The sequence below is a fragment of the Mirounga angustirostris genome, unplaced genomic scaffold (assembly GCF_029215605.1).
Source record: "Mirounga angustirostris isolate CCGP_5_RB_7025 unplaced genomic scaffold, mMirAng1.0.hap1 SCAF_14, whole genome shotgun sequence".
NCBI classification, from domain to species: domain Eukaryota; kingdom Metazoa; phylum Chordata; class Mammalia; order Carnivora; family Phocidae; genus Mirounga; species Mirounga angustirostris.
Genome location: NW_026991722.1, coordinates 90,551,598 through 90,576,782, shown reverse-complemented (window position 1 = coordinate 90,576,782; position 25,185 = coordinate 90,551,598). Strand labels below are relative to the sequence as shown.

General features: G+C 42.8%; 1 protein-coding gene across 10 annotated transcripts in view; it reads left to right on the top strand.

The window, feature by feature from the left end:
* The first annotated feature begins 89 nt into the window (after positions 1 to 89).
* EIF4ENIF1 (eukaryotic translation initiation factor 4E nuclear import factor 1) overlaps positions 90 to 25,185 on the top strand; it is a 46,465-nt gene continuing 21,369 nt past the window's right edge. For 5 of the 10 annotated variants that reach the window (XM_064578738.1, XM_064578735.1, XM_064578734.1 and 2 more), the window contains exons 1-6: positions 821 to 1,010; positions 1,417 to 1,539; positions 14,514 to 14,587; positions 17,332 to 17,459; positions 20,624 to 20,910; positions 21,183 to 21,384. In XM_064578738.1, the coding sequence (XP_064434808.1) occupies positions 921 to 1,010; positions 1,417 to 1,539; positions 14,514 to 14,587; positions 17,332 to 17,459; positions 20,624 to 20,910; positions 21,183 to 21,384 (904 nt within the window). In that variant the 5' untranslated portion in view covers positions 821 to 920. Of the gene's footprint in view, positions 264 to 312; positions 469 to 624; positions 774 to 820; positions 1,011 to 1,416; positions 1,540 to 14,513; positions 14,588 to 17,331; positions 17,460 to 20,623; positions 20,911 to 21,182; positions 21,385 to 25,185 lie in introns of those variants that run through there. The other 5 variants (XM_064578736.1, XM_045887273.3, XM_045887274.3 and 2 more) reach the window with 5 other exon arrangements.

Below are 25,185 nucleotides of genomic sequence, written 5' to 3'. Positions count from 1 at the left end.
CCGAAGCGCTCGTGGGAACGCAGCGTCCTCCCGAGGGCTGCCCAGGACGACCGCCTGCGCGCACCGAGAAAGGCTTCCGCCGCCGCTGCCCCAGCCCCCTCCCCGCCGTCGCCATCTCCTCCCCGCCTCCGCCTCCCCGCCGCCGGGCGCACGCTGGGGCCGGCGTCCGGGGAGCGCGCCGCAATGTTTCTCTTTTCCGCCCGGCACCGCCGCGGCCACCTCACATCCGGGCGCGCAGTGGCGAAGGCGGTGCTGGGGCCCGGGTGCGTGGAGGGAGTTATTAAGGCGGAGGGGGTCTGGGAGGAGGGGCGGAGGGTTGGGCTGTGGTTACGGCGGCTGAAGAGAGACAGTCCAAACGGGTGGGGGGGCGAGAGCGAAGGCCTCGCGGAGCAGCCCTCGGACCGGCGCGGGCGGCGGGGAGGGGAACGGCGGCCGAGGCAAAGGGCCGCCGAGCGGCGGAGGCACCGAGTAAGTGCCCGGCGGCAGCGGGAGCTGGGGCGCCTCGCGCCAAGGGCCGCAGGGAGGGCAGGAGCGCGGGCGCGCTGCTCCTGGGGTCGCGTGCGTGAGCGCGACCGCCGGGGTGCGCGCGGGGGGCGGGCAGGGGCGCGAGGCCAGCGGGGCGGCCGGCGGGCAGCAGGCGGGCGGGCGGGCGGGCTGGCGGGGCCCGAGCCGCCGGGCCGGGGCGGACGGCGGCGGGCCTGCGCCAGCTCCAGCTTGGAGCAGCCGGGCCGGGGGATTCGGCCTCCCCGCTCCCTCCGGCCCGCCTCCCCTCCGTGAGTACAGTCCCCGCCCTTCCTCCTAAGGAGGCCGCTGGGCCGGGGCCTGCGCGAGAGGCCGGGGGTTGGGGTCGCGGCCCGGGAAAGCAGAGTTTCGGAGCTGGAGCCGGCGCTCGCCCCTTCGTTGCCACGGGCGCCCCTGACATGGCCACAGGTGCCGCCGGCCGGGTGAGGGGCGCTCGGGCCCCAGCCCCTGGCCCCTGGATAACAAGGGGCAGCTGGCGCCGTCCATTGGCAAGTGACAGGCACTTTACCACAGTCCGACTTCCCGGATCCCCAACCCCAACCAGTGTCCTACCTGCCCCCACTCGGGAAACTTCCCCACTACTGTCTGAATGGTCCTCGTGGGTGGCAATGACTAATTTTGGGGTTTTTTTGTCTTAAAGCTGCTTAAAGGCTGTGCCCTGATGTGGGTACCTTCCCCTTTGGCTTTCCTTAGCCTTTTGATTCTTAGAGCACTTTACTAAGAAGAGATAAAGTACCAGTCATTCTATTTTCAAGTGGGTTCTGGTTTTGTTGGGTGAGGCTTTGTTTTTTTAAAGGTAGTCACTTTAAGAAATAAGAGTTTCAGTGTTTTAAACGGTCAAGACTTCTGAAAATGTATTGTTCCCCATGACAGTTTCGCTGATTTATCTTCCAGGTGCAAAGAATTGTAGACCAAGGAGCCATGGATAGGAGAAGTTTGGGTGAAACAGAAAATGGAGATGCTTTCCTTGACCTGAAGAAGCAGCCAGCCTCCAAATCCCCCCATCGCTATACAAAAGTAAGCATTGTTACTAATGAAATAGTGTTTCTTTGTAGATGGAGAGATAGTAACATTGTTTAGGTATTTCATTAGTATTATCTAAAGTGAGAGTCTCATTCTGACTGTATAGGCTGAATATTAACTAGATTTAATAAAGCATTGCTTTGAACTTTTTTCTGCAAGTGTGAATATGCAGTTTAAACTAGAATTTGCTTCTAATTCTCTTTTGGGTAGAGGAAATATTGGCTCCTATGGCATATGAATTTGTGGATCAGCATATGTTGGCACACATGTTCTATAACAACTGTGTGTAACTGGTATGTTACTGACTTAGATGCTCTAGAGTAAGGATTCCAGTTCTGGCATGCAAATCACTCAAGGTCCTGTACTTACTGAAGCTGTTGCTTCAGTATCTTATTGGTCTCTGGATGTTTCTGAAGGGGTTAACAGGACTCATGGAGATGTGAATTAATTTCTCATTCCCTGAAATGTATTGGGCAGAGTACAAAAAAAATGTTCTTGGGACGGTTGATGAGAAGAGTCATGTTCTAGTTGGTCCCATATCTCTATTCCCTAAGTACGGACCCAGTCAAGTGTTCTGATGTGGTTATTGTCCCTGACTTTCCAGAACACTGACTGGCTAATATGTGAAGTCAGGCCTTGTTTATGTACTAGGGCCACTACTCAGACCTACTTGATAAAGTATCTAGTGCTGTCAGAGGAATATTCATTTTTAGCATTTAAAAAAAAACAAAAAACACTGATGGCATTTTATTCAGATTTGGTCTTCACAAATGTAGTTTTTCTCAAACCTGAGAGTACTTGAATAACTTTCACAACTTAAATTCATTGACCTAAAATGTTGACAGGTGAATTCTGAATGGAGAAAAGCTTATTCAATGAAGGGGAACTAATTTGAACTGCTTTCTTAAGCTTATGTGATTTCAATTCTCCTAGCACTTTTATTCAAAAAGGTATTCTACTTGTAGAGTCCACACAGAGAAGCTTTTGCATCACTTTCACACTGATCAGAGGATGGCATGTCATCTTTATGTATATCCATATTTAGGCTTAAGTCATTTTGGGGGAAGGTAGTATTGGTCTTTCTTAGGCTAGAACTTATGTGTGTGTAAAGATTAAGAAGCTCAATATTGCCCATTTTTGATAGTCTAGTCTCAGAATTCTGTCATACTTAGATAAATGTGCCTCAAAGAAATTAAGAAAAGCATTTTTTAGATTAGTGACAGTGGAGCTTAGATTTAATGGTCTTCTCTACCAACTTTAGTTGGAAATTGGTTTACGGTCCACTCCATTAGAGAAGATTTAGTTAATGTCAGTTTTGGGATCATGTTTAGGCAGTGTTTGGGTAGTGATTTCATACATATGTGTTTCTCTAGTAATGTAGTATTTGAAGAAAGCTTGAAACAATCCTGTATTCTGAGAACTATAATAAATGGTCTGTTGCACAACTGGAATAATACTTGAGCCATCCGGGCGCCTGGGTGGCTCAGTTGGTTAAGCAACTGCCTTCGGCTCAGGTCATGATCCTGGAGTCCTGGGATCGAGTCCCGCATCGGGTTCCCTGCTCAGCGGGAGGTCTGCTTCTCCCTCTGACCCTCCCCCCTCTCATGCTCGCTCTATCTCATTCTCTCTCTCAAATAAATAAATAAAATCTTAAAAAAAAAAAAATACTTGAGCCATCCTACTCCTTATCTCCATATTGAAATCAAACTATTGGCGTAAATAAAGCATTAATGTTTCTGCCACTTCAAGTTCATGGGCTAGAAAGTTTAGAAGCAGGAGAAGGAAATTGTTCTGATTTTTATAAGTTATGTGTTTTATGAAAACTGGTAAACGTAGGATGTTTACCACAAGATCAAAAAAACACATTCTCCAGATGAGAGGGCCTCTTAAACTTTGACCTTTCTTAGTTTAGCATTCATTCGTTTTATGAGCTAACGTTAATAGTCTGTTCAGAATTCTAGGGTTTTTTCCATGGGTGGAGGAGTCCAGGAGTTTGGCCTAGTGCTTTTCAGGGTAACATCAGAGTCGCCTGTGTGTTACGGCATTCTTTAGTCCAGCTTCCTAAACATTGATATGTTTGGTGATTACCAATAAACCCTTGTAAAATGTGAATTCTGGTTGTTAGGTCACAAGTGGGTTTCAAAATCTAGCTTTTTAACCTGCTCCCAGGTGGTACCTGTACTGCTGGTCCACTGATCATACTTTGAGTGAGAAGGCTTTAGTCTTCTTGGAGAACTTGGTATATGGTCTTGATGTAGTCAAGCAACTCTGATGCATAATTACTCCCTAGGGTTCAGTTGGTGTCCATTGTATTTCCATGAATGTCTCAGGAAGTCAAGTTAGAATCACGTTAGATACTTTCAGGCCTACCCCTAGGCCTCAATGATGATTAATTGGGATGCTTATAAGTGGATTTATCATATACACCTGTTATCCTGAGAGTCTGAGCGCTTAATTTATAAGCCCATAAGGTCCATATTGGCAGGCCAGGGTCCTAAGACCAAAAACTGTTTCTGGTGGTACTTAAATGTGTCATTTATAAAGTGATTGAATTATGCTGAAGGTCTTCTGGAGGCTATAGGGTGGGATCTCACTGCAAAATCATGGATTAAGAGTGTTTTTAGACAGTGGTTCTCGAAGAGTAGTCCCTAGACTAGCATTTAGCACCACCTGGTAACCAGTTAGAAATACAAAATCTCAGGTCCCATTTCAGTGGTATTAAATCAGATTTTAGGGGTATGGCCCAGCCATCCACATGTATTAAGTCTTTCAGGGAATTCTGACTCTGATTCAAGTTTGAGGACCATTGGTTTAGAAAACAAGGGGTGCCTGGGTGGCTCAGTCGTTAGGCGTCTGCCTTCGGCTCAGGTCATGGTCCCAGGGTCCTGAGATCGAGCCCCACATCAGGCTCACTGCTCAGCGGGAAGCCTGCTTCTCCCTCTCCCACTCCCCCTGCTTGTGTTCACTCTCTCACTATGCCTCTCTCTGTCAAATAAATAAATAAAATCTTAAAAAAAATCAAGAAGAGGTGGTCATGCTTATTAATGGAAAAACTTTGGGACCTATCAGCTTACCTTCATCAGAGGTCCTTGTTTTACCAGTTCTTGGGTGTAGTACCTACTATTAGTGATACCATTTATTGCTCCAAAACAAAAAAAAAAATGCTTTGGACTGTTCCACTATTCAGATTCATGTTCTTTTTCTTTGAGTGGACAGACTGATTTTAGAGTATACATACTTGGTACTGTTCCTTCTTTGCTCCTGTTTCTTGCCACTGATTCCTTATTAAGTGTTACCACCTGCCAGTTGAACAGGGTATAAAAGCAGGGAACACTCATAACATTCAGCTTGATACTGACCAGTGTTAATCATATACGTTAAATCTACCACCTAAAAAGTGGGCATTGGATTATCTGAGCTTAATTTCATGTGTGCTCTTCATTGCCTTGATTAGTTATAAATTGACACCATTTTAGTCACCAGTGTCTATAGGGATCTTCAAAGGAGTCCACCCTAATTTGTAGCTGATGGGTAGTTAGTCACAGTGATACAGCCATGTTTATGTCTTTGCTCTCTATTTTTTTTTTAGTTTTTATTTGAGAGAGAGCTTGAGTAGGAGTGAGGGGGGAAGAGGCAGAGGGAGAAGCAGGCTCCCCACTGAGTGAGGAGCCCGATGTGGGGCTTGATCCCAGGCCCCTGAGATCATGACCTGAGCTGAAGACAGGCGCCCCTATGTCTTTGCTTCAAAACCATTAAAAAAAATAGACAAGCACCTGAAGTGGACTGATTTGAGTAATTCCCCAGCCTTCTTGGAGAGAATCCGTTGCAAGGCTGAACTCCAGCCTCTGAGAAAAGAGGAAGTAGGATTTAAATCTTAGGTTGAAGTCAGTAGTCAGATGGTCAAGTTTAACTATACAGAGATCTCATTTGATAACTTATACTTTCCAAAAACTGAGTCGAGAAATAACTTCTAACAGGTGGCATTTCAGTGACATATTTCGCTGCAAACTTCTTAAGCTAATATAAAAAATAAGGAAAAAATAAGGATGCCTATTGGGAAGGCAGAATTATGTATGAGAAATTATTATACAATCTTAAGCTATTTTCAGCTATTTCAGAAAACCTAGCTATTCAGAAAACCTAGCTAACTGGAAGTTCTTAGAAGGGGTCGGCTGGCAACACTGTCTTCTGATTGCTCTTTCCTACCTGTTTCAATTCTTGGAACAGTCATCTTGAAAAGTTGGGATTCAGGGCCATTGCCCCCCATGAGTATCCTCTCCTATTTGCTCATGGTGGAAACTTCTAGCTAGATAAGGAACTGGTCATTTTACAATTGGAACCTTTAACATAGAAATTTGTGGGTAGGGCCTTTGATTCAGGAAAGGGTGCTGTGAATGGAGGCTGGCTTAAGGGAAGCCTGCCCAAGGATGGGGCAGTTTGACTCAGAGTTCCCAGTAGTTCACTGGGCAGGGACAAACCCAACACTGAGTGACAGCTGCTGGGAGGTGTCATGCACCTTCCCTTGTCCTCAGGAGAAGCAATGAAGAGGGGAGGATAGGGGCGTTGAGCCTCACTGCCTGCTTTTAGGATCCCCTACTTTACCACTTACTTAACCTGTGTGGCCTTCAGCCATATACTTAGCTTCTCTGATTCTCATCCTTTTCCTCTGTAAAATGTGGGTGGAATAGTGTCTACCTCATGGGATTTTTGTGGGGAATAAACAAGAAAAATGCATGTCAAGTGCTTAGAAAAGTGGCTGGCACCCAGTAAGTGCTGAGAACTGTTTCTGATGTAATAAGGGGCGAACTCAGATACCTTCTTTTTTTTTTTTTTTTTTAAAGATTTTATTTATTTATTTGAGAGAGAATGAGATAGAGAAAGAGAGCATGAGAGGGGGGAGGGTGAGAGGGAGAAGTAGACTCCCCGCTGAGCAGGGAGCCCGATGCGGGACTCGATCCCGGGACTCCAGGATCATGACCTGAGCCGAAGGCAGTCGCTTAACCAACTGAGCCACCCAGGTGCCCTCAGATACCTTCTTTAGATCACAACTTTAGATCAAGATGCTTATTTTTTTAAATGTCATAGTAACCGTTTCCATTTTAACATGAAACCAGAAAGTCCTGTTGAGTATGTAATGCCACCACCCTGAAAATGATTTTCTTAAAGTTTCCTTCTAGTGTTTACCTACTTTACACGTTATATTTTTTTCAGTTGTATAAACACATTTAAAAGCCAAGATTTATTTTTATTGTGTTGGCCAGATGAACAGAGAAAATAGACTTTTCTGTTTTTTTACCCCATTCCCATCTCCTTAGTTTCAAATCTTTCAATAGAAGAAAGTCTTTGCATCAAATAGCCACCATTAGATGCTTGGATGAATCCAAGTGCAGAGTCCTGCTTAACAGCTCTGCAGGATCCTTCGAATCCTGACCTGCCTGTAAGAACTGTTCTAAATGGTGCCTACAGCAACAAACTTCATAAGTGGGGGATGGTAGAATGTATCCCATGTACCCCCTATGTTGTTAGTTCACCGTTGTGTTGGCTGTCGTCTGTGGGTACCATTACCCCCTTGTGATCTATTTTTAACAGCTGTTTAATCCTTTCAGAAAAGTCATCTGACTTGGCAGAATGAATATCTGGTCAGTCAGCAACCATCTAAGAGCTTGATGACCAACCCCAATGCTAGTGGGTGTGTGGAGGGTGGGGACTGGGACAGGAGGTCAAAGGCGGATGACTCGACCCAAACGCTGCTCTGGGGACATTTGCCTTCTTTAGGAAGAGCCAGGCACACACACACACACACAGGTAAGGTACTGGGTAACTTCTAGAGTCTTCTGACCACTAACAATGAAATGGAACTCTGAGTTGTTGTTTTGTTTTTTGTTTTTTTTACAAAATATCTGTTAATTTTTAAAAGTTGAGCTTTTTACTCTTATGAATTAAATTCAGCTTACAAAGGTAAAGAATATTTCTTTTTCATCTTATGTAAGTGACTTGTGTGAAATTCTTTTATAACGTCAGAATGTCCATTAAGCGTCTGCCTTTGGGTCAGGTCATGATCCCAGGGTCCTGGGATCGAGCCCCACATCTGGCTCCCTGCTCACCAGGAAGCCTGCTTCTCCCTCTCCCACTTGCCCCTGCTTGTGTTCCCTCTCTGGGTGTCTCTCTGTCAAATAAATAAAATCTTAAAATCTATATATATAATGTCAGAATGTCATCAGGATGCATAGCTGCTTCTGCATGGAATTTCTGCAACAAGAAACTGGATGTGGATTTTAACCACTGTTGTTTTGCGCTTATATTCACATTCATTTGCTTTCTACATCAGTATTGATCACAGAAAGTGGGTATCCATATTAGTAATTCCCAAATAGATTGTTTTGGGAGGCATGACAAATTTTCTTTAAGGAAGGCTGCTAAAACAGAAAATGTGTTTATACTTTTTTGGCTGTGTGGCTCTTGGGCAATTAGCGGCTTATTTCTTGCTTAATCAGGTTTTAAAACCTGTGCAAAAAATAGGGTTTCAGATATTAACTCTTCTTGTGCAGATGGTGATTGTAGTGAATTTGTTTATAATTAGTAAGTTCCTGTGGATTCTTAGGAATCTGCAAAAGGGTAATCTCCCATTTCCTCCTGTAATACTCATACGGAGAGAGCATTCCCAGCTCAGAGTGGGCACTTTCCAAGTATTCTGTCTTTAGCCAAAGTTGAAGATTTTCTTTGAAAATATCCCAAAGGGGTGCCTTTTCAGGAATATTGCTCTTAAGGGCTATTGGTGAGATGGCAAGTTCAAGAACACTTCTCTTGAGAGACTGGAGAACCATGGGGCCAGGGCCAAGAGTCATCTGCATATGCTAGATACTAAGCCTGGCACACAGGAAATGTTCCGTGGACAGCTATGAAAAGAGCAATTTTTGTATTGACTTAGCTCGTGGTTTCTCCCCACCCCACTTATGTGGGGGGCGTTCTAGGCTGGAATACCATCTTATGCAACTTAAGACATTGGTGGAAGGTACAGATTTAACTCTCTCAACCCCATGAAGAGGGCCTCTCAGTGTCCCTAAATGTCCAAGTAGACTTTGGGCCATATTTTCAGAAACATCCATTTAAAGCACTACTTAACTTCTTTGGAGTCCATTGGAGATCTTTTGAAGGTATGAATACTCATTGCAGGAATTGCAGAAATGCAGTTTTGCATATGGTTCCTTAGGGCCATGAAATTGGTTTAAGAAGCCCTGCTTTCAAGAACAGTAAGTCTAATTTTATCTAGATGTTTAAAGTTATTCTCAGCAGCTTTTACTACCCAAGAACTATTGTTTTGTTTTCCCAGTTAACAGCCTGTTAACAAAGGAAGTGGCTCTTCATCCTCTCGAGACAGGTGGGCTACGTCTTGGCCATTGCTCTTGGTCAGTAGCACCGTTTGTGCTGCTGACATAGTTAATGCCGGTGTGTGTACCTGGCTGCCTGCTCTACCTGTGCTCTTAGAGGCCGTCAAGTTGAATAGTCGGTTGCCAGAGTGTTTATTCACACCTAGTATACGTGTATAAATAGTATAAAGTCAACTGGAATAATATGGGAGGGAAAGTTAAAACATTTTTACCAACCTGAGCAACTCTTGTATCCTAGGGTGGTTGGCATTTATAAGTCTGTGATTAGGACAGTAAGTCTGTAAGGAAAGAATTAAAATATTGACCTCTGGTAACAACACCTTAGTTTGATTTACTTACAAATATTTTTTATTGAGGGCGGAGGGGGGATTGGTTAGCCCGGTGATGGGTATTAAGGAGGGCACGTACTGCATGGAGCACTGGGTGTTATACGAAAACAGTGGATCGTGGATCACCACATCAAAACCCAATGATGTATGGTGACTAACATAACATAATAAAATTTTTTAAAAATATATATTTTTTTATTGAGATATAATTCACATAAAATTCATCCCTTTAAAAGTGTACCATTCAGTGGTTTTCAGTAAATTCACTAAGTTGTACAACCATCACTATTATCTAATTCTAGAATATTTTCATCACTCCATACAGAAACTCTGTACCCATTAGCAGCTTCTCCATTATCCCCTTTCCCCAGCCCTGGCAAGCATTAATCTACTTTTTGACTCCACGGATTTACCTGTCCTAAACGTTGCACATAAACAGAATCATACTGTATGTGGCCTTTTTTTTGTCTGGCTTCTTTCACTTAACGTTTTCAAGGTTTGTGTTATAGCATGTATCAGTATTTTATTCCTTTTTATTGCCAAATAATCCATTGTATGGGTTACTGCATTTTGTATGTTCATCAGTTGATGGGCATACAGGGTTGTTTCCTTTTTTTTTTTTTTTTTTTTTTGCTATTGTGAATAATGCTGCTCTGAGCATTGTGTATAAGTTTTTGTGTGGACATAATTTTTTCAGTTCCTTTTGGTATATATCTAGGCATGGAATTGCTGGGTCGTTGAGTAACCATGCTTAACTTTTTGAGAAACTGCCACTGTTTTTCCATAGCAGCTGCACCATTTTACATTCCCATCAGCAATGCACGAGGGTTCCAGTTCCTCCACGTCCTTGCCAATACTGGTTATTTTCCCTTTTTTCTTTTCTAATAGCCATCCTAGTACATGTGAAGTGGCATCTCACTGTGGTTTTGACTTGCATTTCCTTAATGACTAATATTTTGAACATCCTTCATGTGCTTTTTGGCCATTTGTGGATCTTCTTTGGAGAAAAATGTATTGAAATCTTTTACCTGTTTGTAAATTGGGTTGTTTGTTGTCTTGTTGTTGAATTGTACACGTTCTCTCCCTATTCTGGACACTAGACCCTTACCAGATACATGATTTTGTAAATATTTTTTCCTGTTCTATAGGTTGCCTTTTCACTTTCTTGATAGTCATTTGAAGCACAAAAGTTCCTAAACTTAAAGTCCAACATATCTTTCTTTTGTTGCTTCTGCTTTTTTAGTGTCCCAGCTGAGAAATATTGCTTAATCTGAGGTCTTGAACTTTTTACACCTGCATTGTCTTCTAAGAGTTTTATAGTTACAACTCAAGTTTAGGTCTTTGATACATTTTGAGTTCATTTTTGTATATGGTATGAAGTAGAAGTAAACTTTATTATTTTTTTTTTAAAGATTTTATTTTTTTTATTATTATTATTTTTTTAAGATTTTATTTATTTATTTGAGAGAGAGAATGAGAGACAGCACAAGAGGGAAGAGGGTCAGAGGGAGAAGCAGACTCCCCGCTGAGCAGGGAGCCCGATGCGGGACTCGATCCCGGGACTCCAGGATCATGACCTGAGCCAAAGGCAGTCGCTTAACCAACTGAGCCACCCAGGCGCCCTAAAGATTTTATTTATTTATTTATTTGAGAGAGAGAGAGACTGAGAGAGAGCATGAGAGGGGGGAGGGTCGGGAGGGTCAGAGGGAGAAGCAGACTCCCTGCCGAGCAGGGAGCCCGATATGGGGCTCCATCCAGGGACTCCAGGATCATGACCTGAGCTGAAGGCAGTCGCTTAACCAACTGAGCCACCCAGGCGCCCGTAAACTTTATTTTTTAGAACAGTGCGCCTGGGTGGCTCAGATGATTAAGCGTCTGCCTTCAGCTCAGGTCATGATCCCAGGGTCCTGGGATCGAGTCCCGCATCGGGCTCCCTGCTTGGCAGGGAGCCTGCTTCTCCCTCTGCCTCTCTCTCTCTCTCTCTCTCTCTCTGACTTTCATGAATAAAAAAAAAAAAAAAAATTAAAAAAAAAACAGTGTGAGATTTGTAGAAAAACTGGGAACATAGAGTTTTCCCTGTTAATATGTTAGTATGGTGTATTTGTTACAATTAGCAACGTTGATACATTGTTACTAACTAAAATCCATACTTTATTCACCTGTCATTCATTTTTATCTAATGTCCTTCTGTTGAGATAAAAATTAGACTGTTTTATCTAATGTCATTTTTATCTAATGTCCTTCTGTTTTATCTAATGTCCTCCTAACATGGAATTCATCTGGAATTCCATGTTAAATAGAGTCTTCATTTCCCTTTTTGTAAGATTGTTACCTTTGTGAAAATATTTTTTGGGGGGGGTTCCATAAATAGAACATTTGGTCCTCCTGCATGTTTTGTGGGTATGTTAAAATGTTAATCTTTTCCAGTTGACTCCTAAATAAATAAAATCATTAGATTCAGCAAACAGGTGTAGTAGTAATAGAAGACACCTATCACCTGGGCTCCCTATTATCTTTGGCAGTTAAAAGTTTCAAACAAAGCCTTATTATATAGAAACTTGAGTGTATTGAGAGTATGCATATTTAAGTACAAAATATATTGCTCTTGGTTTAATAGTATACCAGGGTTCTTAGTTTAATACTTAGATGAGGGTGGTAGAGTAAGGAAATACGAAATAATCTTTGGGTTGCTTCTAATTGCAGAAAATTGTTTTTGCAATATTTTTTCCTGTAGTGTATGTATAAATATTTCCTATATCATAAGGGCCTTCCTGTTTCTACTGGAATATGTTTTAAGCCTTCCTGTCCTCAGGATTTCTGTATTGTAATGTTCATAACTACTGTTGGTCCATCCACCTTCACCCACCACCTGATTGGTGTCACCCTGCCGCACTGACACTGTGTTTGCCCTGCAGATGTCACTGGACTCCAGTCTTTACTGGTGATTTCTGGGTTGTAAGTCATTACTTGGACAGTTTTTTGTTTTTTGGTTTGTTTGTTTTCTTGTTTTTTTTTTTTTTTTTTTCCAGAATTTTGGGCAGTCTCTAGATACTATATTTGGAATTCTGTTTATCTCAGACTTCTGGATTTTTCTAGGTATTTCTTCCCAATTAAAAAGACGTAATTCATAAATCCTAAAAAAAAAAAAAAAAATGCAAATGATAGGGGCACCTGGGTGGCTCAGTCAGTTAAGTGTCTGCCTTTGGCTCAGGTCATGATCCCAGTGTCCTGGGACCCTGCTTCTCCATCTTCCTTCCGCTCCACCTGCTTGTGCTCTTGCACTCGCTCGCTCTGTCAAATAAAATTTTCTTAAAAATGCAAATGATTGATATGCTGGTTATAAAACTAATGTCATCTTAGGGCATTTTGCTCTTGTGAAGAAAATATTTAGATGCTTCAGGTGTCTGAAGACACTGCATTGTGTGCAATGATTCCTATAGGCTGAGAGAGTAAATCTATTCCTCCATGTTTACCCCAAGATATGGGAAGCAGTGATCAGAGAAGCAGCAAGCATTCTCTTGTGAGGCCTGTGGTGGGGGTATTGCTGAGGTCACGGCACAGTGGTATGTATATACTTCTATGCAAGGCAGTTGTAGCATTTTATGCAGTGAAAGGTTGGGAATTGCCTTTTTTTTACTTTATTATGAAAATGTTGAAATGTAAATAACAGGAGGCCGTGGTTTTTCATGTCTGTACACATGTTCGAGCAGATGTGTGTGTGTGTGTTAACGCATATGTACTGAGAATTCTAGACAATTGGAAAAACTAGGAATCTGTGAGTCCGTGCCAGTAATAGGTAAACACACGGGGGAAGAGAGAGGGTTTGGGTTTTCCTGGTGAAATGCCAACTGCTGACTGGTAAATTTGGAGAGGCCTAGAGTTGGGAAATCAGGATTGGTTTGGGCAAGATTCATCAGTAGGTGCTAAGTTCAGGGGGATATTTTGATAAAGACCAGGATATTTGCAGCCTCCCCACAGATTGCATACTAATTGCAAGTGGGAAAGTAGTAACTGAAACAGTAGAGAAACTGGAGAATACCTTGACCATGTGGTCAAAATCAGGATCACTACTGAGGGGCAGATGGACATCACAGAGCCCAGAGGTGATGCTCTGAGATGGACACAACATTTCTAAGGTTAGTGTTCTCTTCCGTGGATGCTTAGCCTCAGTGTAATCATGAGGAAACATTAGATAAACCTCAAATGAGTAATGTTCTCTTGGAGGGGGGAGGGGGAGGTAGGCTGTATTCTTTAGAAATGTCAATGTCCTAAAAGGAGAAGTGGTAGAGATGTTCCAGTTGTAGAAATGTCTCAAAGAAATATGACAGCCAATATCTGATGCTAGACTGTATCCTGCATTGGAGGCTAAAACAATGTAAAGGATGTTACTGGGTCAGTTAACAAATTGGAATCTGGGAGGGGTAGGTTAGATAAAAATATTATTGATAACTGTATAAAACTGGCAGCCATTCTCAACCAGGTTCTGCAGAAGGTAAGCCCTTATGCCCTAAAGCAGCTGTTACATGTAATGGATTTGCTTCTCTTATGCATCTACAATGATACTGGCCATATATAATCCTTGGAAGAATGGAACACTAGTCACTCAAATTATTTTCTGTAGGGTTTAATTCTCTCAAGGAACTGGATAAGAGACTATGAAAGAATATCCTTATTCTTAGGAAATAAGCACTGAAGTATTTGAGGGCAAAGGATCATGACTATGCAATTTACTCTTCTATGGTTTAAAAAAAAAAAAAAAGGTATAGGGAGCCCAAATGCTAAAGTAAATGGGAGAAAATGTCAACAGGCAAATCAGAGAAATGGTAAATAGATGTATATGGTGCTTTGTTTTCTTGCAACTTTACATTGAAAAATCTGCTTGTAAATTGGCATCTAATGCATTTAAGAATATTAATTAACTGGAGGTTTTATTTAAGCCTGAAGCTTCCATACCTCAAGCATTCAGTGTTGTGGACTATAACTATATTATTGGATGGCAATTTGTGAGAGAATTGTGTTTTAGCAAGAAACTGATGACTATGAAGTTATTTGTCAATTCTGCTTGAGCTGCTTCTTGTAAGAATCTTGAGCTAACTGCAGTCCTTTTTGGAATAAGTCAAGGTATAAATAAATAAGAACTGTGTGACATCCTTCAGATAGACACTCCAGTCATTACCAAGAACAAATATAAGTTGAAAATACATGGCATGGGAAATATTACTCAAAATCACCATTTGTTTTCTCTTTCTAGGAGGAGCTCTTGGATATAAAAGAACGCCCTCATTCCAAACAAAGGCCATCATGCCTCTCTGAAAAATATGACAGGTATGGGGGCAGGGGGAGGAGCATGCTCCTTCTAGTCAACTTCTTGTTACACCAAACTTGGTAATTTAAGAATTGTTTTGGAGTTTTGGGGTAGAATGATGAGTGGGGAGATTTCAAGGATAATGACGTTGGGCTTCTGCACAAATACATCACAGATAAACTGTGGACTGAGTAGCACCTTACTGCACTGTCTTCATCAGTTTTATTATTAATTAGCTTTAAACTGTTCAAAAAGTTGAGCTTCACGGGACTAAGGACAACTAAACCAGTTCCCTTTCAATGAACTGATGATGAAACTAAAGTTAGAAAATGACTTGGTCCAAGGCACATAGTCAGAAAGCAGGATTAAGATTTGAACACAGGCATCCTCTCGGGGGGGCGTGTGCTGTCAGTGGTGGCTTTTGCACTGTGCTTTGGGGGTCCTTCAAGGACCTGCCCTGAGGAGGCTGGTCGGGGGGGACTCTGAGCTTGTAGCACTGCTCCACCCCACTCCCTGTCCCCAGCCAGATAAAACCATTCAGCTCTTCAGATTAGCCCTTTGGCATCTTGGGCTCCTTCATAAGAGGTAGGCTTTGGTCTGAGAAGACTACAGCTAAATTATGGTCAGAAAATCTTTACAAATACCCTACATTGCATTCATTATGGCCACCTTAAGGCTTTAAGGTCACTTTTTTTTTTTTTTTTTTTTTTAAGGTTTTATTTATTTATTTGACAGAGAGAGACACAGCGAGAGAGGGAACACAAGCAGGGGGAGCGGGAGAGGGAGAAGCAGGCTTCCCGCTGAACAGGGAGCCCGATGCGGGGCTCGATCCCAGAACCCTGGGATCATGACCTGAGCCGAAGGCAGACGCTTAACGACTGAGCCACCCAGGCGCCCCAGGGCTTTAAGGTCACTTCTTAAAATCAAGGTCGGGGGTTCATATGGCCCACATTTTTAACATATAAAGTGTATTATGTTTAATTTCTTGGTTGAATAGGACATACTATTTTTATTTGTATATCTACTCTTCAGAAGGTTGCTAAGTCTCAATTCCTCACCACTTTCCGCTGATGAGGGTGATATTTGAATAATGACTATTCCAGATGATTAGGACTTTTTGATATGTCTCAGATAAGTTGTTTTTGTTGTTTTTCATTAAAGCTGTCAATCTTTTTTATGTCTCAAGTTGAATTTTCTTGTTACAACTGTTTCTTCTTGGCATAAAATTATCAGGGTACACATACTTTTATTCTGAAGTGGAAATGGAGAGAGGAAAAAGCTTCCCATCCTGGTATTTCTCTGCTCAATTAAAATTTGATTCTTAAACTCCAAGTAATCCTCACAACCACACCAGAAGTTAGGTAATATCTCCTTTATTGTGAGGGGTTTGCGATTGAGAGGTTGACTCACTTATTCGAGAAATGTTTAGTTGGTACCTGCTGCTGTGTGGCAAATAACTGTCAGGTGCTATCACATACTGCCTTAATGGAGGATTGGTCTGTGGAAGGATACGGTCAAGTACTCAAGAATTTATCATTGCCACCATTACAGGCGGTGAAGGACAAGTGCAGAGTACCCTGCTACTAGTCTTTAGCACAGCCCGGTCTGATCTCGGGGTTGGGAAGTCCTTCAAAAGAATAGTGAAAGGCATAGCCTATTAGCTTGTCCAAGATGTCCCTGATGGTGATGGCAAAACTAGAATTCCGTCCCAGATCACTGGACTCTAGAGATTCTGCTCTGCACACTCTGCCACCTGCTACCTTATCCTTAGGGAGTAACAAAATAGAGCGAAATCACACATTTTATGTTTTTAAGGGCTTTCTTTCCTGCCTGTAGGGAAAAAATGAGACACACTATGCATAAGAAAATCTGGAAAAGTACATACCAAGCATTCCAGGAACAACTACAAGTGAGAGCTTTTTCTCCATCCCTTAATACTAGTTTTCAGTCAACTGGGTTTCTTCCTCCAATAAACTAAACAATGTTTATGGAGCATCTTCTTTGTGTAGGACAAGCATGGTTACTGTAATCCCCACGGTTTGTGTCTGATGTTTCATTTATACACAGACCACTGGTTTTCAAGTGACTGTTTCAAGTGTTCTGTGGAAAAAAAAAAAAAAAACAAAATACTACTGAATTAATATAGATCTTCCTCAGTGTACCATGGGGTATGTCCCAATAAACCCATCCTAAATTGAAAATGTTGTTAGTCGAAAATGCATTTAATACACCTGGCCTGCTGAACATCCTAGCTTAGCCTAGCTATCTTAAAAGTGCTCAGAACACTTAGCCTACCCTACAGTTGGGCAAAATCATCTAACACAAAGCCTGTTTTATAATACAGTGTTGAATATCTCGTACCCTGCTGAATGCTGTATTGAAAGTAAAACACAGAATGGTGTGGTTTACCCTTGTGTCCCCGCTGGGCGGCCAGGAGCCGCTGCTCGCTGCCGCTGTGAGGCATCGCGGGAGGGTATCGTGTCACACATCGCTACCCTGGGAAATGCTCCGACTTCCACAGTTCGAGGCAGTTTCTACTGAAGGTGTACCGCTGCGAAGTAGAACCCTCTTGAGTTGAACCTAGTAAGTCAGGGACCATCTGTTGCTGTTTGTTATCATCTTAAAGAGCTAACCATTCTGATGGCAACCATGAAGTTTTATATTGGAAAGGGGTTTTCATAACTTGTTACCTGAAGACATTTAGAAATTAGACCATGTGGTCCATGGGTGCAAGTGCTAACTGTCGGTCCCCTTTGACTTGTAGTGATGGCGTCTGGGACCCTGAGAAGTGGCATGCCTCTCTCTACCCAGCTTCAGGGCGGAACTCACCAGTGGAAGGTCTGAAGAAAGAGTTGGATCCAGACCGGCCTTCCCTTGTGCGCAGGATAGTAGGTGAGCAGGAGGAGTCAGGGCGCCCGTTTTGGATTGGAGCGGCAAATTTGCTTGCCGCTGGTTTAATTCTTAGCTGAGAATTTCATGCATTCAGGGAAAACGTCATTATCAGGTAACTGATTTATTAACTGGGTTTTTCCTGATTAGCAGAGAAAAATCAGCTTTCCTATATAGCATTGACAAGAAGACTGCATCAGACTGAGTGCTTTTGGAATTAAAAGTACTGCAGTCTTTAATTGATAGGGATGATTGAGTAAGATGTGACGGGGAGCGTGGTAGTGAGCATAAAGCTGTGCTGGAAATCCAGTTATGCTTCGTCTCATGTATGAAACAAGTCCTCGGGTATAAATCAGTTCTGGCAATTCTTAATAGTGGATTATGGTCTGAATACAGGATTTGGATGTGGTTTGAGACTGGACTAAAGTTTGGTTTTCCATATCTTTGCTCTTTAAACCCGAAAAGAGATTGAAGAGTGAAGTGAAGGGTTGGCAGTGGAGAAGCTAGTCAAGAAACTTGTTGCAAGAGGGACTTCTTTTGAGAGAAGAGGAGAACCCATCACAAAACAAATTTGGAACTGGGCGAAGAAGATAGGGGTGACTGGTTTGAGATATAAGATCCCTCTACACAATCTTACAGTACACTTAGTGCAGTAATGTCCCTTGAACAGAGAATTTATTTTAGGAGAATTATTAAAATGTGCACAGAAACCTTATTTAAATGATGAAAACTAGTAAGCAACCTAAATGTTCAGGGGTAGAAAATGGGTTACATAAACTTTGGTACATCCATATGTAGGACCATTAAATTGTTCAGCTGTAAATTGGAAAACTTGTCCATACTGTGTCTCGTTTTTGGAAAACATGGAGACACCCCATGGAAATTCTAGAAAAGTACATACATTTTAGGTACTGTTTCCGGTGAGAAGATGAGAGGAACTTTTTCTCACTTGATCTTCAGTTTTCTGGCCTTTCTAGGAAGAATTTTTGTGTGGTGACATGTTTCACTTTCTCATATCTTTATTGAGATATTATTGACAAAGGATAGACTGCACGTAAAGTGTGCCATTTGATGTTTGGCAGGTGTATATACCTGTGAAACCATTACCATGATTAAATTAATAAACATTTCCATCACCCCCAAAGTCCCCTGGTACCTCTGAGTCCCTCCTCATACTTCCCATCCCCCCCACTCATCCTGCCTGCAAGCACTGATTTGCTTTCTGTCACTACAGATTAGTTTACGTTTTCTAGAATTCAATATAAATGGAATCCTACAGTGTGCACTCTTTGGGTAGCTTTTTCACTCAAAATAGTTGTTCTAAGATTCAGTCGTGATGTTGGGTACATAAATAGCTCCTTTTTATTGCCTAGTAGTATTCTGTTGTATGAATTCACAGTTTATTCACTTATCTGTTGATGGACATTTGGGTCGTTTCTAGTTTGACTATTAACCAAAAGTATTATGAACATTCATGTACAAGTCTTTATATAGGCATACACTTTCTTTTCTCTTGAGTCAATACCTAAGAGAATGGCTGGGCTATAGTAAATGTATGGCTCATGTTTTGAGAAACTGCCAAGCTGTTTTGCAACATGGTTTTACCACTTTACATTTCCACCAGCAATGTATGAGAGAGTTCCACTTGTTCTGCATCCTTGTCACCGCTTGGAATGGTCAGTCTTTGCGATTTTAGCCAGTCTAATAAGTGTGCGGTGGTATCACATTATGGTTTAATTTGCATTTCCCTAATGACTAATAATGTTGAGTATCTTTTCATATGCCTATTTACCATCTATATATCCTCTTTAGTATCTATTCAAAGCATTTGTCCATTTTTTTTTTTTTAAAGATTTATTTGAGAGAGAGAGAGACAGAGAGAGCATAAGCAGGGGGAGAGGCAGAAGGAGAGGGAGAAGCAGACTCCCCGCTGAGCTGGAGATCATGACCTGAGCCAAAGGCAGATGCTTAACCATCTGAGCCACCCAGGGCGCCCCAGCATTTGTCCATTGTTTAATCAGATTGTGTTTCAATTTTGAAGAGTTGTTTTTGTTTTTTTTTAAGATTTATTTATTTATTTGAGAGAGTGAGAATGAGAGAGAGAGAGTACATGAGAGCGGGGAGAGTTAGAGGGAGAAGCAGGCTCCTCCCCGAGCAGGGAGCCCAATGCGGGACTCGATCCCGGGACTCCAGGATCATAACCTGAGCCGAAGGCAGTTGCTTAACCAACTGAGCCACCCAGGCACCCTGAAGAGTTTTTATATGTACCTGATACAGGTCCTTCCTTTATCAGATACATACTTTGAAATATTTTCTTCTGGTCTGTGGCTTGTTTTTGCATTCTTAGAACAGTATCTTTCAAAGAGCAGAAGTTTTAAATTGCGATCAAGCCCAATCTTCACTTTACCTTTTTTTTTTTTTAATGGATTGTGCTCATGGTGTCATGCCTCAGAAAACTCTGCTTAACCCAGTGTCATAAAGATTTCCTCCTCTATTTTCTGCTAGAAGTTTTATATCATTTAGATCTGTGATCCATTTTGCGTTTTATATGTGGTACGAGGTATCAATTCAAATTCTTTTTTTGTGTGTATGGATATCCACCTGTTAAATACTATTTGTTTTTGTTTTAAAGATTTTATTTATTTCACAGACAGCGAGAGAGGGAACACAAGCAGGGGGAGTGGGAGAGGGAGAGGCAGGCTTCCTGCGGAGCAGGGAGCCCGATGTGGGGCTCGATCCCAGGACCCCGGGATCATGACCTGAGCCGAAGGCAGACGCTTAATGACTGAGCCACCCAGGGGCCCCTAAATACTATTTGTTGAAGAAATGCTTCAACTTTTTAAATAGTTACTTTTTCAAATACTAACACCTACTCTAGTTTATTAATGACAAAATATTTTCTAATACATAGATAAGGCCTTTGTCAAAAATAAAGGGATTATGGAGCCTAATTATGGAAAATCATTGATTATGAAGTACATTTATTGCTCCAAGGAGAAAAAGCAAGACTCAGTCTTACTTAAATGTGTAATGTACATGTCACGCTGTAGCTGTTTCAGTGTTGACTCTTCCGGTCCCCTCACCACCACTAGTCATGGACATAGGGCTGAGAAAGGAAAAATAACCCTGCTGGTGTGCTTACCTTTCTCTTTCTGGTGTTTTTCTAGATCCACGAGAGCGTGTGAAAGAAGATGACTTAGATGTTGTTCTCAGCCCACAGAGGCGAAGCTTTGGAGGGGGCTGCCATGTGACGGCTGCTGTTAGTTCCCGGCACTCAGGAAGCCCATTGGAAAAAGACAGCGATGGGCTTCGCCTGCTTGGCGGACGAAGGATTGGCAGTGGGAGGATAATCTCTGCTCGGACCTTTGAGAAGGATCATCGTCTTAGTGATAAGGACCTGCGGGACTTGAGAGACCGAGATCGAGAGAGGGACTATAAGGACAAGCGATTCAGGGTTTGTGTTCTAGATCCTTTGGCCCCTCATGTGCTTAGGGACTTGATATGCACTCATTTATACCAGGTTATTTTGAGATGCTGGATGAACACAGCCCATTCTTCAGCCAGATAGGAACAGAGAGTGTGCTTGGGGCGGGGAGGGGCTTCAGGTTTGCAGCATCGTATCTTCATTGCACTGTTGAGCATTACGTGATTCATCAAGACCTTGACTGAGGTAGAAATGCCTTAACTAGAACCTTATTTTTTATCTTGCATTGTGTACTTTTCCAGAGGGAGTTTGGCGAAAGTAAGCGCGTCTTTGGTGAGCGAAGAAGAAATGATTCCTACACAGAAGAAGAACCAGAATGGTTCTCCGCTGGACCCACAAGTCAGTCTGAGACCATTGAGCTGACTGGCTTTGATGATAAGATACTGGAAGAAGATCACAAGGGGAGAAAAAGAACAAGGCGACGGACAGCCTCTGTGAAGGAAGGTAAGCAAAAACGTGGAGAGGGGGGCGCCTGGGTGGCTCAGTCGTTAAGCTTCTGCCTTTGGCTCAGGTCATGATCCCAGGATCCTGGGATCGAGCCCCGCATCGGGCTTCCCGCTCCACGGGAAGCTTGCTTCTCCCTCTCCCACTCCCCCTGCTTGTGTTTCCTCTCTCGCTGTGTCTCTCTCTGTCAAATAAATAAATAAAATCTTTAAAAAAAAAAAAAAAAAAAGGTGGAGAGGGAAGCTACTGTTCTAATATGAGATGTGCTTATAACTGGCTTCATTGTGCATTTAAGAACAACTGCACCTGTTGCTAGCAAGTGGCAAGTTTCTAACGTTGCAGCCTGATGTAGGAGCTGCTTCCTAAGTGTGAATTACTGGTGTATATTATACTCTTTCCTCAACTTGTTCTGCGTGAGGTGCTAAACAGAGAAGTCTCACATTGCCCTGTAAGAGCACTGTGTACAAAAAAGGGTTCGCTAGAGATAAGAAACATGGTAGAAATAGTGAAGGAGTCTCATTGAGCACTAGACACAGTGGTGTTTTGTCTGTATAATCCTTCTAACAACCCTGTGAGGTCGGTATTTTTATGGATGAGCATATGGAGACGCAGGAGGTTTCAGGGACTTGTCTGTGGACACTGAGGAAGTAAGTAGTAAAATTGAGAGTTGAACAAGTCCTTTGGTGCTTCAGAACCCACCATTGTCACCATGGTGTTAGACCTTCCTAACAGCTGTGAGATGAGGGGAGGTATCTCCTTTGCTAAACTGAAGAAGCCAGAGCTAATGTGGGAGAAGTGCCTGGTGCAGAGTTGGGGACCCACTAGTTGTTTTCAGGGTAGTAGCCTGGCTCTCACATGGCCAGTCCTGGGCTGATGATCCTGAGAATTGGTAGTGAAGAGCCAGGCTGGCTAGCCTGGGTTTGAGTATTGGGGCTGCTGCTTACAAAAAGGATAATCTTTGATAAAACTCTTGAGGTGGGCCTGTTTCTTTGTAAGGTGAAGACAGTGCCTACTCCATAACTTTGAGGGTTGCTTTTAGCATTAAAGATCGAGAGTGAACATCAGAGCTCAGCGTCTTGTGGGCACTTTTTTTTTTCTCCTTCTTGTGGGCACTTCTTCAGTAAGTTCTAGTTCTCTTCAGCTTTCAGGTTTAATTGGAAAACACCTTTTGGCAGACAATAGTTAACAAAAGTAGAAAGCTGTTTTAATACGTAAGTGTTTAATCAGTGGCACCTTAATATTTGAGGCTAAGATTTATTTTTTTTAAAGATTTTATTTATTTATTTGACAGAGACAGGGAACACAAGCAGGGGGAGTGGGAGAGGGAGAAGCAGGCCACCCGCTGAGCATGGAGCCCCATGCGGGGCTTGATCCCAGGACCCTGGGACCATGACCTGAGCCAAAGGCAGACGCTTAACGACTGAGCCACCCAGGCGCCCTGAGGCTAAGATATATTTAAACAGAAAATGAGCTAGTGGAATTTATTTAGGGGAAAGAAAAGGGAGAAATCACTTGCCCTTTTTTTGTAATATCCTTAAAATACAATAGACATTATCGTTATCTTTATGGTGTTACACATTGTTCCCTGCGGTGATACAGGAAATCGATGGGTAACTTGGGAGATAGTGCTCTCAAACAGCCTTTGAGATACGCCCTTGTGTTATTCTCCGGCTAAATCAGCACCAGCCAAGTGTGGTCTTTTCACATAATGATAAAAAAAGGCTTCTGGTGGAAAAAAAAGCACATGTTTTTCTTAACTGAGGTGCGATCTGAATTTTACCCATTCTTGTATCAACAAGTGGATGAGCCAGATGGAGTGTCACCTCCTTACCTTATAGAAACAAAGAGAGGCCTGGAAAGAAGGGACAACCCAAGACCCTGTCACATAGATTTCATGGCAGAGCCTCGAGTGGAATCCAGGGCTCCTAGCTCACTCACCCCAACAGTTAATTGCAGGGGCACCTGTGTGGCTCAGTCGTTAGGCGTCTGCCTTCGGCTCAGGTCATGATCTTGGGGTTGTGAGATTGAGCCCCGCATCGGGCTCCATGCTCAGCGGGTGGCCTGCTTCTCCCTCTCCCTCTCCCCCTGCTTGTGTTCCCTCTCTCGCTGTGTCTCTCTCTGTCAAATAAATAAAACCTTAAAAAAAAAAAAAAAGTTAATTGCAGAAGGTCCTCAGGCTGTCCTAGCTACTGTATTTAGGATAAACAGGTACCCCGTAATTTCATCTTGGCTGCAAGAATGAAAGGAGGGGAGGGATGGTGAGTGCCTTTTAATCCATTTTTGTATTTGTATTCTAGCTTTCCACAAATTTTTTTTTTTAAAGAGAGAGTGGGGGAAGGGTGGTGAGGGGCAGAGTGAGAGACAGAAACTCAAGCAGACTCCCTGCTGAGCACGGAGCCCAACTCCGGGCTCAGTCTCACAACCCCAAGATCATGACCTGAGCCAAAATCAAAGAGTCGGACACTTAACCTGCTGAGCCACCCAGGCGCCCCTCCACAGAATTTTTTATATAGCTGTTCTCTTCAAGCCTCCTAGTGCTGGGAATGTGGCAGTGAGCAAGACAAACCTATTCCTTGCCTGTATGATTCTTAAGACCGATGTATAATGAGCACTCACTCTACACAGGGCCCAGTGCTAGGTGATGTATAAATGGTAATAATTGAAACAATTTGAATATGCATTACACCTGTAACCAGAAAAAAAATGTAGAAGTTAGAAATGGCTAAAACCCTCCACTGATAGAAAAGAACATTTTAGGAGTGCCTGGGTGGCTCAGTCAGTTAAGCGTCCAACTCTTGATTTCGGCTTAGGTCACAGTCTCAGGGTTGTGAGATCAAGCTCTGTTTTGGGCTCCATGCTGGGGCATGGAGCCTGCTTAAGATTCTCCCTCTGCCCCTCCTCGCATAGCTCACATGCTCTCTCTCTCAAAAAAAAAAAAAAAAAAAAAAAAAAAAAAAAATTTTAATTTGCATCTTCTCTAATGAAGGTGTACGGTCCTTCTGAATGATGAAACTTCCCCCTAGTTCTCTTTCCTAGGTCTCTGCCTTTTGAGTCTGTCATAATAAATTGCCAGTTGTGTCTGTCTGCCATGCACATCCCTACCCACTCATACCCACTCTGTTGACAGACCCCATCTGCTTCCCAGAGAGCTTGACAGTGGCACAAAATTGCATATGGGACACTCGTGCTGCCTGCAAAAGCTATTTATCTGTTAAGAGATGTTCCTGATACAAAATAAAAGGGATAGGAGAAGTATTAAAGCTTCTTTTGTAAATGTATGAGCCAGGTACACACTCTCGTTTCCACCTTTCATCCTTAAGTTGGGACCCAAAACTGCAGCAGAATGTCACTGGTCAGTCCTGAGGGGGCCAGGCAGGTTCTGCTGGGTAAAATGTCAGGGAGAAGCACTGCTCTAGTGGACAAGGATACAGACTTGGCATTGATTAGGCTATTGAGTTGTTCATTTTTCTAGGGCTCCCTTTCTTTGTAAAGTGAGGGCAATACGTCCACCAAAGCAGTCATCTTAGTTCAAATGTCAGTCTGTAAGGAACAGTGTTGCTTCTGTTGGCAGTAAGCATGTGCCAACCCACTGGAGAGACTGCTGACTGCCTCGTCTGTGGCTCATAAACCTCGTCTTACTGGTTGCCTTAGGCCCTCAGAGGACTCGGTAGTCAGATGGCAGCCACCCTTATGGAGGAGCAGTGCTGCCTCGATAGGGCTTGGTGTGGAACAGTATTGGTGGCCGTCTTAGGGTTGAAGTTTCTGCCACTTGGCTGGTATTGAGACCTTGGGTCAGCAAGC